This window comes from Barbus barbus (assembly GCF_936440315.1).
Source record: "Barbus barbus genome assembly, chromosome: 45".
Lineage (NCBI taxonomy): Eukaryota > Metazoa > Chordata > Actinopteri > Cypriniformes > Cyprinidae > Barbus > Barbus barbus.
The window spans coordinates 14,239,433-14,252,969 of NC_136723.1; the positions used below are offsets into that span (position 1 = coordinate 14,239,433).

The window sequence follows — 13,537 nt, forward strand, 5'->3', positions numbered from 1 at the left end:
ATATTGTTTGGTTTATTTTTTTCCTTCCGTCGACCCACTCACTGAAAGAACCATAGCCTCGGTTTCCGGACAGACAGTGGAACAGCCCGGGCTCATGAAAATGCGTATAAATAGTACGCCAAATAAAAACGAAAACTCGTGGTGTTGATACGCAAAAATGGCCTTTGACGTATTTATGATACGAACGTGTTTGGCGTGCATATAAAACGCAGTTTTCACGTGCATATGATATCAAATTTGTTGCCGTGCACGCGTCTACCCCACAACCCTAATCTTACCCATCGCGCAAAAGTCCATTTTTGCGTATCAATCCAATGAATTTTCATTTTTATTTGGCGTACTATTTATACGCACTTTCGTGAGACTGTGGAATATCAGTCAGTCAAGCAAAAAAACGCAGTCCAGCAACACCTCAGATTCACAGATATGTAAAAATAAACAGGAATTTCCCGACTTTTGAGCAATTAGTTACCGTTTTGTGCACATTGTCATGTTAATTATTATTGAAATACATTTTGTTTTATTGACTAATATCATTGCTATTTGTCTGAGAGAGCACTTTTGACATTTTCATACAAATTCTGTCTCTTTGGAAGACTGCAAACCATTTTAACCAGCTTCACAAGATAAGTTTGTAATGATGAGTATAAACTTGAAGCTGAACTGAATTATAACAACAGAGCAAACAGCATCCATTAGCGTTGTTTCTTGAAAAACTCCCAGATATTGTCAGATCTGTCTGATAACTGTGATGAGAATGTAATGGATACATCGCACGGGACTGACTAGATGAGAAACTTCTGCTTATGCAAGAACTCAACAGGGCAGCCCCTCATTTTATCACTCTTAATTATCACCTCTCTTCCTTTTAACACAAGCAAACTGATGATCGAGTGAGAATGAAAAGGGAAGGTGCGAGAAAACTAAGGGGAACACACCTAAGAAAGATGTAATGTTAATTATTAGTGGGAGAAGAGAGAGAGAAATAGTCCAATCACTGATCCCCATATTCACTGCTTCTATTATTGTTTGCGTAATATCTATCAATAACTTGTTGAAAGCATTTTAAAATTCTATTTTCCATATGTCCATATTCCATACTTCATTTATTGTCTCCTCAATGAATCAATAACCTGATTTAAAAAAATATATATTTAAAATTTCTCTACTTCATTTATTTCATAAAGAATATCAACCAATAAGAAATTATTTTCCCCCTTAATCTCCATATTCATTACGTAATTTATTGTCTGCATAGTGAATTTCTAACCAATAAGACCACAAACATTCATTCACTCATTCATTCTACTTGTACCCTTGTAAAATAATCATCCACAACAATAAATTACTTGAAAATTGAAATATGGGAAATGGGGAAGGCATTCTGTAACAAAAAATGATAGAGGGGCCTGTGTTTTTAGTACGGGCAAATGGAGAGATCAGTAGAGAATGGAGAAAAAGTAAGACGTCAGAACATGATAAAAATAAAAAAAGCACACAGCATGGGACTGCAACTCTCTCTCCTTACATCTATTTCTCGCTCTCTTCCTCTTTAAAGCTTAAAACAGTGACAAAGCCCTTGAAAACAGCGGCAGTAGGAACACACTAAAATAAACTTTAAAGACACATTCTCCATTCAAGCAGCTATTAGTGCCATTAGAGTGCTTCCTCTAGCACAGTGATGGCAGAAAGTTAAAAACAACAACAGCACAAGCCTTCTTGTCCATCTTTATTGATTTTAAAACTGAGATTATCTCTGAGATTGATTGTGTATTTTGAACTCATTAGGAAAATCACTGTAGATTAAATTTATTAGCTACAAGAAAATTGCAGTGCATATTTTGACTCAGTAATTGCGACTGGAGAGTGTTGCATTTTATTTCATTTTCTAGTTATGTGTCAATTATAAGTATTTTTAATGAGCCAATTATAAACAAGTCCGGCTAAATCAAGTTTACTGCCATTAATTCTCAATGCAAGCCAAGTGTATGAAAATAATAAACTGCAGTTCATGGTGCTACATAGAAGAAGACCGTGTCATTAGAAGCCTGCCCTTGACGTCAAGCTCAACAATACATATCATTCTAACAGGTAATTAACCAAAGAAAGCCGCCCACATTCAACTGCGGGGAGCACTAGACCACAGTGATTTGATAGATCTATAGGGAAGATGTCAGAGAAAAGCGACAAGTAGCAAGCAAATAGTTAAAAAGCAGGACGAATATTCATGAGCAGCTGCTGTAAGGCAGTACAAATCACTTGTTACTGCAGCTCTAAACTCCCCTCTCATTAGGACTGGGGTTGGGACTGGAGTCACACCCCTCATAGAGCTGAGAATCCAAGCAAAGGCCTCTAGACCAGTCTTGGATCACTGATCTTTGAATGGAGAAATGGTTTGTTTGGAGCCTAATATCCCAAAGCAGTTGTCATACGGTAAACTGTTTGGCTGGAGCAAAGGGAACAGAAGACCATCTGCCAGATGGAAGCAGTTTAGTATGCCATTTAATTTTGCACTAGCCCATTTTAAGAGATTGTAGAGGAATAATTCACCCCAAAATTCCAATTCTGTTCATTCTAATAAGTTACTCCTCTTTATGTTGTTCTAAACCACCAGTGATTCAAATCACAAGGGGTTGTGCAGAATTTAAATTCATAAGTGAATTACATTCATAAGTATGAATTTGAACTGAATTGATTACAGGAAGTTGAAGAGGAATAACAGGAAGTAGAATTTACTCCATAATTATTTAAAGAAAATCAACACAGGTAATGCATTTCAGAGAAATTTGTTTAAATAAAAATGATATTTATTGTTCTAGTGTTCTCTCTGTCTGTAAGACCTTTAAGGCTTTAAAACACTTGGCTTTTCTAGTTAAAAATTATATTATTTTTGTACTTCAATATATTATTAACGTATTTGCTTGCTTTCATATTTGAATTTGTTAAAATGCATTGATTAATCGTATGGACACTACTTCTTTGTGGAGCAGCTTTTTATTTTTGGAACAGCATTGAATAGAAAAGAGCAGATTGGACAAAATATCTTTTTTGTGCGTTTAGCAAAAGAAAATCACAGTGACATAAAGGTGACATATACTAAAAAAACGAGGTAAAATTAAATATTTGATATCTAATAATCATTATAATAATTATTTGCATTGCAGTTGACCTCTAATTTAGTGTGTAATTTAGTGGCTGATTGAAAGAATAAATGACTGATGCATATTATTACTCAAGTTTAATTATTAAACTTGCGATCCATGTAAATGGACCAAGGACAGTAGCAGTTCTGTACAGAATTCATGTGTATAATGCTTCCCTTGCTATCATGTCGATCATAACATCCCATCATCTGCTGTACAAAGCATTAGAAAGCTGTCTCCATGACAACTACACCATGGTGCATGTGAACAGGAAGAAGGTTGATTTGTGAGCAGAGTGTTAAAACACCCGCTCACGTACAAAGATGCCACACACACACACACACACACACGCTGTCCATGTTGTTTATCTGTGAGGGACGAGGTTAAACCATCATTTGTAAACAGCAGACTGTGATGTGTTGCCTGTCAACTGAATATCTTCTCAACCTCGCATCCTTTCTGTCCTCTCTCAGCTCTTTAGTTTAATACTGTCTGTACATAAATCTCATCTATTTTTAAGTGTCATCTGTCTTTGAAGACAAACAGGACACTCTTTCTTTTCCTTAAGCGCTCTTTCAGCGACTAAGTTAGACATTGTGTCATTGATTTAGTGCTGTTATTGATACTTCAAAACTCCTTTAGTCTTTCTCCATTACTGAATGCATCCCGTCATTAGTTAACATACCTCTAGATGGTTGTCTTTGTCTTGTCTGCATAGTCAATGTGCCCACTACTGCTCCCATGTTGTTACCGCAAAGACACGCACGTTCAAACTAATAAGCGTTGAGTCCGCCAGTGTGTCTTTCTTTGTTGAAGCCCCTGCTCTTGTTTCCCTCTCCACTCTCCTCTCACTTGTCAGTGAATGAAGACAAGCTGGAATTTTCTTGCTAAAAGCATATGGTTCCTTCCTTGATGCCCCTCCCACACATTTCCCTCCCTCTCTCCCTTCATTTCTCTTTCTTTGCTCTCGCTGTTTGGTCCTGTTTGTTATTCGGTGTCAGGAACTGTTGCTGTGAAGGCGGATCAGCCTGATGGGAAGCAGTAGGAAGAGTGTGAGGATGAAATGCTCCTCTCTGTGACACACACTCACACACACACTCACACACACACTCACACTCTCACACACTCACTCACTCACTCACTCACACACACACAGCAAGCAGATCTGTTCCTTATGGAATTGCAAATTTTCACACAAGCTGAATGTGGCAAGATGGATGATGACTTTCGTTCACTCTCTACTGCTCTTATATGCACAAGCATTTGTTGTTCTATCATGGTGGGATGTTCCATTGACTTCTGTTGGTCTTATATGGTGCAAATTATGTTTTCTGCCCTCTAATCTTACATCTAAACTTCACAGAAACCAATTTAAAGGGATAATTCAGTCAAGAATGACAATTTTGTAATTTACTCACCCTCATGTTGTTTCAAATCTGATTAATCTGTTTGTTTTTTTAAGTGTTTTTGTTCATGTTTATGTATGAAACAAGACCCTAACCCTTACTATATAAAAAAATAAAAATAATAAATGAATACATTTTGGGTGAGCTATACCAAAATGGTTACTGTCCCTTTATTCTTATTCTTATTCTTTTCTTCATTTATACACTGTAAAATAGCTGGTTTTATTTACAATAAAATGGCAGCTGTGGTTGCCAGGAATTATAAAATATAGTTACAAAGTTTCATTACAGGATGGCATATTGGTGCAGGTACATTTTATAACTTTAAACCATATATTATGTGATATACTGTAATGTTAATAATGCAAGTCTATGTTTTACTTTAGAAAAAATATAATTAAGTAAATAAGTGAAAATGTAACAAAACGATGCATATTAAAAAATAATTATAACAATGTTTTTTTTTATATAAAATGTAATCATATGTGATGTTTCATGTGGGGGCCTTCTGAGAAGGTTTTTACTGTTTTCCACCATTAATTATACAGTAATTTATACTTTTTACTTGCAAAACACACACATTTCACAGTTTTGTTCAGTAAAATATGTATACTATATGTTAACATTTATCCAATTAACAGGTTTTTACTGTAGCATTTTTAGCATTTCTCTGTAAAAAATTACAACCATTTTACAGTGTATCACTTGCTGGTCACCCAGTGTTGGTGATTTTACTGCAATTGTGGAAACATTTAGTCCCCATATTGTAGGCAAAACCTAATCCACATACATCAAATGAGCTGTGGTACAACCGAGTATTTGGTTTCATCATCCACTGTTCATTTCCCAACCTGGTCTCATAAAAATACGTACCTCTGTGCACTTTCTGTGCGACACCGTTTTATGTACCTTACTGCACGTTTCGCCGCAGTTTCAAAGAGAAATGTCCACTGAGTGGTGCTAAAACACAGGTTAAATACGTAAACCCGGGCACGTTTTTATTATGTTGATATAGGTACATACTACGGCATTTCAGATATCCGGGGTCTGTCCCTAAAAGTTAATGCTCTATCGTGTTGGAAATATGCCCTACACCAAACCCAATCCTAAACCTACCCGATAGTGTTAACAAATGCAAAACTGGTATAAAAATCTATTTGCTGATGCATCCGTGCCATTTCAACATCCTTTTATGCAGATTTGAACTGTTTTGTCGAACCGGAGCTCCTCGTCTTCTAAGTACAGCTCTGTACTCCGTGAGCTACCGAACAAACTGAAAACCCATAGATACGAGGCTGGATATGTGCGATGCTAACATTCAAAAGCATCAGTTTTCAAATCTCCCAGCATATTAATATTGTTTTGAAGTCGTAACATGATATTCTTAAAGTAATTGTGCGAAAAATACGCTTTATTAATTTGTAAATTTGTGTGAAAAGGAGTAAAAGTGTCAGAGTTTTACTGCCTCTAGTGTTTGTTTCTTTAGGAAACTGAAACGGCAGTAATATGTAGTTATTGGTACGTATTTCGTGTCTCGCTAAAAAGTACACCCAGGTATGTAAATACCATGAGAGGTTGTCATTTCCAGTTATGAGCCTTTGTGCGTGTGTGTGCGTTTGCAATTTAGTGACTCTGATAAGAATGTTTCATGGATCAAGTACTCTAATTTTCAGTGTGTGCGATGCACAAATGTGCGTCTTTAATGCACTGTACATATAATGCTCTGTAAAATGATCCAAACACTCTTGTTTGTTTCAATATTCTCTCTCATTAGTGGGGAACCAACCTCACAAACTTTTCCGATTAAAGAAAAAAAAAGAGATAAAGAAAAACAGAAAGAGGAAAGAGAAAGACACACTACAGATGAAAAGAAATTGCTGTTGGTGGATGTCTGAGTTTCAAAACAGCAGGTCTGTAACGTTATTAATAATCCAAAAAATGATGAGACTTCAGACAGACGAGCTTTGGGGTGGGAGTGTGGCGAGAAGTTGAAGGTAATGAGTAATTACGTAATATCAACCCGCACCGCTCTGTATTACGCAAATCCAGCAGGACTGACCTGAAAATCAGGCCAAGATATCCAGAGATATACTCATTCTAGCACATAGGCATCTGCACTCGTTCACTACAATCCGGTCTGCACAAAACACAACACCCTGGTTGTACCACTTGTCACACTCAGGATAAAGACGCTGGAATCAGCATTCAAATTTCCTCAGAATTTTTTTTTGTTGATGTAAAACATTTGTAATGGTTTTCTCGCTTTGGCACTCATCCTTGGAGGAGAAACAATGATATCCAGCAAACGACTGGCATGTGTGAAATCCAGGCAGGCAGGTTTTCTTTTCTCACTCTTAAGTGTCTATGTTAGACTTTCCTTTGCAGACACCTCATTGAATCTGCTAATACACTTGGGAGATGGTTACAGATGATCGGCTTACCCTAGGAAACATATTCAATGGTGCGAATAACAGCCTGATACCTTGCATCACTGAGAACCTGTAATCATAGTAATATTGTTAATAGGCCTTTGCAACAGCAGTACATTAAGAAATGGCATAACAGAATTTTTACCAGAATTGCGGTAAAACCCCCCCCAAAAAACAGCAATATGTTTAGATTATGTATGTTTGAAGTAATTCATAATTCATCTCTCCTATTCTTGCATGTGCAGAAAGGCATTGTTTTTTGACAGTGTTTCCTAACAAAAATTAATCGTAATTTGTGGTGTTGAATTTGTTTGTTTTTAAGCTACCAATCTTAGATTAGATAAAACATTATCAAAAACTTTCTACACTAAGTTCAAGTGTGAGATGGAAATATAAACATGTATTAATATTAACATTATTATACTGTAATTTGTTATAATAATACCAAATGGTGTTTTTCATTGTAGCTTAAAAATGAATAAAATACAATAAAAATCTGGAATCTGAGGGTGCAAAAACATCAAAATATTGAAAAAATCGCCTTTAAAGTTGTCCAAATGAAGTACTTAGTAATGCATATTACTAATCAATAATTAAGTTCTGATTGAACTATGGTGGGAAATTTACAAAATATTTCCATGGAACATGATCTTTACTTAATATCCTAATGATTTTTGGCATAAAATAAAAAATGTTGGATATTGCTAATATACCCATGCTACTTATGACTGGTTTTGTGGTCCAGGGTCACAAATAGTTTTTAACCATGGATTAGACATAAGTCTTCACATCACTAGGCTGGGATCTTATGATGCGATTTTTGCGTTTTTGTTTTTGTTTAAGTTTTTGTCAAAGACTTTGTCTTTGGAGTGTTACAAGCTGTTCGTGCATATATAAGATCCATAAAGTTGCAAAGTCTCAAACCCAAAGAGATGGTCTTTATAAAAGTTAAGACTCGTCCATGGCTTCCTAAATGCCTCATTTAAACACGCCCCCACATATCTATGTCATTGTGTTGGAAGATTTGCACAACACCGGCTAAATGTTTACGCAAAGAAAGAAGGCTTAACTTTTATTCTTGCTGTAGTATTGTTGCCGCCGACATGTCATGGAGATGCTATGTGTTTCCAAATATGGTAAGGGGCATAACATTTCCGTCACACTAAGTAAGTTAAACCTGCGAGTTGCGAGTTCAATGCATACAAAAACACATATTGAACATATTGAAACACGGTACAGCTGCAATGCTTTAGATAGGCCATTACTACAAAAACTAGAGTAACACTATTTAAAGTGAAATCTCCTAGTTATCATCCTCAGTTTTTATCCCCAACAGATGAACCTGAAGCAATGCCCTTCAGAAATCCAGCAGAAGTTCTAGTCCATCAGGGCTGAGTGCCAAAGCCGACATACAGCTTGCATCTCTTATAAACTCACAGGCAGCTCCTGTAACTCCTTGGGATTTTAGTGAAGACTTCAAACAAGCTTTCTGTCTTCCAGCCCAGAACTCGCAATCCTCTTGGCTCCATAATCATTCTTGAGGTCTCCAGTGTGTGTATATGAAATGTGGCTCTCTCTATTGCTCTTATGAGTGAGTAAAAACACATGCTCCCACATGTGAGTGCAGTGGTATTGATGTGTTGGTTTGTTGCATTATTGTTTTTGGCATATTCTGTTGTGCATTAAAGCTGTGGAGAATCAGAAATTGTACATTTGCATTGAGTGTAGGTTAATTAACCTTCAAGGCATAAATAATCATAACAAACCGCCTTCTCTTTTTCCTCTTTTTAAGCATTTTCTTATCACATACTTGCAGCCTGATCGCTCCGCTTTTCAAAACCTTCAAATCACCTCCTCCATGCTTTCAGCTCTGAGCGTTACAGGAGGTAATAATTTTGGAATAAATAGCCATGTAATACTTCCATAACCCATAATGCCTTGTATGGAGCCCATGCCAGCATATGCCAACACATTCACTTCATCCTTCGCACATGCACACACTGCACATTCACTTTATCAAAACTAAATAATTAAAATTGCTGTTTGCTTGCCCTTTGAGATATAAATTCTGGCATTTGTGGAAGTGAATAAAAAATATTCTCTCTATGAACTATTTTTCCTTTATAACACAACCCCAAGAGGAGTTTTTCTAATTTAGCTAACTTCAAGTGGCATTCTGTTGCAATTTTGTTGTCCAAAAATTATCTAGAAACACACAGGCAGACATTCGAGTTGCACATTAAGTAGAACGAGAGAATTAGAATATAAAAAACATTTGTCACTCTTGATCTTCTCATCTACTCGTCTATCACTCCTTGATTCTCACAAATAGCTTATTAATGAAAGTATTTCTAGCTGGTTAATTTGTAAATTGGATCCTACCTCTCCTGAAGGTGACCTGTTTGGTGTGCATAGAGAAGGTCCCAAACACTACACCCATCTTCAACAGAGTTCTTCACTTTTTCACTTTCCTCACTTTAGATTTTGGTTTGAAAAAAGCACTAGTCCCTGTTTTTGTCCTTATCTTCTGATCTTTCAACCTTCTTTTACTCTCGGGGTTGTTGGTAACTTAGCTCTCGCTCTCTCTGACTTTCCTCCGTGTTCTTTCTGTCTATCATGTGGACTCTGAAGGCTGCTCATCATTTCCTGAGCTTTTATTGGGGGCTGAGAGAGACATGGAAAGAGAGAGAGAGAGAGAGAGAGAGAGAGAGAGAGAGAGAGAGAGAGAGAGAGAGAGAAAGAGAGAGAAATAGAGAGATGTGGTGAGTGGTTCATTTAGGAATACTAGTGGAGAAATAGGGAGTGATGAAACTGAGTAGTTAATAGATCTATCCAGCAGTGTAAGAACAGGCTTGTGGTGGGTGCTTAGAAAAAGAAACCATATCAGACTTTTTCCAGCAGGTGTGAAAAGATGAGATTTTAAAAGTGAAGTGTATAATTTCTGTGGCACTACAAATATCAAAGAGAGTTGTGAAAATAAGGAATGTTTTCCAAACAGGTTTGCTAAACATTGTCTGCTATTGGTCGGTGAAATATATCGCCCCGCCCCCAAATTCACACCATTGGTTGAGCCAGTGCTGCTGTTGTCATATATATTATATATATATATATATATATATATATATATATATATATATATATATATATATATATATATATATATATATATATATATATATATATATATGGTTGAAGTCGAAACTTTACATACACCTTTCAGAATCTGCAAAATGTTAGTTATTTTACCAAAATAAGAGGGATCATACAAAATGCGTGTTATTGTTTATTTAGTACTGACCTGATTAAGATATTTCACATAAAAGATGTTTACATATAGTCAACAAGAGAAAATAATAGTTGAATTTATAAAAATGACCCTGTTCAAAAGTTTACATACACTTGATTCTTAATACTGTGTTTCTACCTGAACGATCCAAAGCTGTGTTTTTTTTTTTTTTTTGTTTAGTGATAGTTACTTGTGAGTCCTGATTCTGAACAGTTAAACTGTCTGCTGTTCTTCAGAAAAATCCTTCAGGTCCCACAAATTCTTTGGTTTTCCAGCATTTTTGTGTATTTGAACCCTTTCCAACAATGACTGTATGATTTTGAGATCCATCTTTTCACACTGGGGGCAACTGAGGGACTCATTTGCAACTATTACAGAAGATTCAAATGCTCACTGATGCTCCAGAAGGAAAAACCATGCATTAAGAGCCGTGAAAACTTTTGAACAGAATGAAGATGTGTATATTTTTCTTGTTTTGCCTAAATATCATATTTTCATTTAGTACTGCCCTTCAGAAGCTACAGAAGATAACTTACATGTTTTCCAAAAGACAAATTAAGTTAAATTTACCTTGATCTTCAAATTCAAAAAGTTTTCTCTGAATGCATGGTTTTTCCTTCTGGAGCATCAGTGAGCGTTTGAACTTTCTGTAATAGTTGCATATGAGTCCCTCAGTTGTCTGTGTGGAAAGTTGAATCTCAAAATCATACAGTCATAGTTGGAAAAAAAATGCTGGAATACCAAAGAATTTGTGGGACCTGAAGGATTTTTCTGAAGAACAGCAGGCAGTTTCACTGTTCAGGACAAACAAGGGACTCATGAACAACTAGCACTAAAAAACAACAACAAAAAAACTCCGCTTTGGATCATTCAGGTAACAACACAGTATTAAGAATCAAGTGTATGTAAACTTTTGAACTTTTTCGAACTATTTATTTTCTCTTGTGGACTCTATGTAAACATCTTTTATGTGAAATGTTAATCAAGTTAGTACTAAATAAACAATAACATGCATTTTGTGTGATCCCTCTTATTTTGGTAAAATAATTAACATTTTGCAGATTCTGAAAGGTCTATGTAAAGTTTTGACTTCAACTGTATGTGTATTTATATGTATGTATGTATATATACATACAGTCATGGCCAACAATATTGGCACAATGGCACCCTTGTTAAATATGATCAAAGAAGGCTGTGAAAATTAATCTGCATTGTTAATCCTTGATCTTTTATTTAAAAAAACAAATCACAAAAATCTAACCTTTCATTGGATAATAAGAATTTAAAATGGGGGGGGGGGGGGGGGGGGGATATCATTATGAAATAAATGTTTTTTCTCAAATACACAATTATTGTTGGACACAATTATTGGCACCCCTAGAAATTCTTATGAATAAAATATCTCTGAAGTATATTTCCATTCATATTCACAATATAGAAATATAAATAGGAGGGAAAACAAAGTCCAAATTCCCTTAATCATCCATCACAATGAGAAAAAAACAAATGATGTGCAGCAAAAGATAATTGAGCTTCACAAATTAGTGAAGTGGCTTTAAGAAAAGAGCTAGAGCAGTGCAAATTCCCATTTCCACCATCAGGGCAATAATTAAGAATTTCCAATCAACATAAAATGTTAAAAATAAGATTAAAAGGATTAACAATGAAGATTAATTTTCACAGCCTTCTTTGATCATATTTACCAAGGGTACCGATAGTTTTGGCCATGACTGTATATAGTGATAGTTTGCTCCTGAAAAGAGAATAATATTGGATCTATGATTTCTAAGGGGGATTTTAACATTAGACCACTGTAATAATTGTTTTTATTACTAGTTGGAGTAAACAAATGTTTTAGTTATTCGGTGTTACTTTATTTGATTATGCATATAGGTAGGCTATAGCACTTTTGTCGTATAGCACTTTAGGTTGATGTATTTCTTGATTATACACTACATTCAAAATTTTAGGGTAATTGTTTATGAACTTCAAAGAAGTGTAATGCTCACCAAGGCTATATATTTGATTGAAAGACAGAAAACTAGTAATATTGTGAAATATTATTATTGTGAAACGTTATAACTGTAATATTTGTTAAAATAATTGTTTTGTATTTTAATATAATTTAAAATGTAATTTACTTCTGTCAGGCAAAGCTGAATTTTCAGCAACATTACTCCAGTCTTCAGTGTTATATGATCCTTCAGAAATTATTCTAATATGCTGATTTTGTGCTCAAGAAACGTTTATTTTTATTATCAATGTTGAAAACACCTGTACTGCTTAAAGGGTTACTCCACCCCAAAATGAAAATTTTATGAATCACGATGTCGTTCCAAACCTGTAAAAGCTTTGTTCATCTTCGGAACACAATTTAAGATATTTTGGATGAAAACCGGGAGGTTTGTGACTGTCCCATTGACTGCCAAGTAAATAACACTGTCAAGCTCCAGAAAAGTATGAAAAGCATTGTGAGAATAGTCCATCTGCCATTAGTGTTTCAATCTGAATTTAATGAAGCGACGATAACCTTTTTTTTTTTTTTTTTGCTCAAAGAAAACAAAATTCAACAATTTGTCTCCCCTGGTTTAGCGTAGCGCCATTTTGGAGAATATCCGCTGAACGCAAGCAGCGTACGTTCTTCTGTGTCAGGCGCGCCACAAGGATACGTCTTCTAAGTATATTTACGCTTTGATTTGAATGAAAATAGCATATCCGGTATGTGGCTGACACAGAGGAGCATACTTCATGCGTGCTGCATGTATTATTGCATTGATTGATGTCTGTCTACATATGTTGACTTTAATGTGTTAAAAATGTTATGTTTCATTTTGAAGATATAAATTTGACTGAACCATTGGTTTTCTTGCTCAGATACATGGTTTTATGGGCTCTATCAGTGGTCAGAGTATCGCAGTGTGAGGATTAAGATAATCACTTTAACCAAAGCGCTCTCGCTCGCTTTCTAGAACATGCTGGATTCTTATCTATCTGGGCCACTTAAACATCAACATCTTTTAGCGCAGCACTCATATTGACTCGTTCACACACAGAGGGAAAAGACTAGAGATTCAATTACACCCTGCAATTAAAAGACAAGCATTTGGGCTATTAAAAAGACAGCTTTAAGAGCATCAAATCCTTGAGCTGGAAAAGCCACTGGATAAACACAAAGCAGGGCTGAAGCATGTGTTCAAGAAGGGGGACGAAACACAGAAAAAAAGGCTTAGAGGAGGATAGAAAAAAACAGGGATGATGTGAGGACGACAAGGA

At 35.7% G+C, this 13,537-nt stretch overlaps 1 protein-coding gene across 3 annotated transcripts in view; it reads right to left on the minus strand.

Annotated features, from left to right (window-relative positions):
- The window catches only part of LOC306864536 (A-type potassium channel modulatory protein KCNIP1-like), a 52,341-nt gene that overhangs the window by 12,905 nt on the left and 25,899 nt on the right, over positions 1-13,537 (minus strand). Inside the window, exon 1 of one of the 3 annotated variants that reach the window (XM_079408622.1) lies at positions 9,361-9,605. The exons of 1 other annotated variant lie outside the window; for it this stretch is intronic. In XM_079408622.1, the coding sequence (XP_079264748.1) occupies positions 9,361-9,418 (58 nt within the window). In that variant the 5' untranslated portion in view covers positions 9,419-9,605. Of the gene's footprint in view, positions 1-3,828; positions 4,063-9,360; positions 9,606-13,537 lie in introns of those variants that run through there. One more of the 3 variants, XM_079408623.1, reaches the window with a different exon arrangement.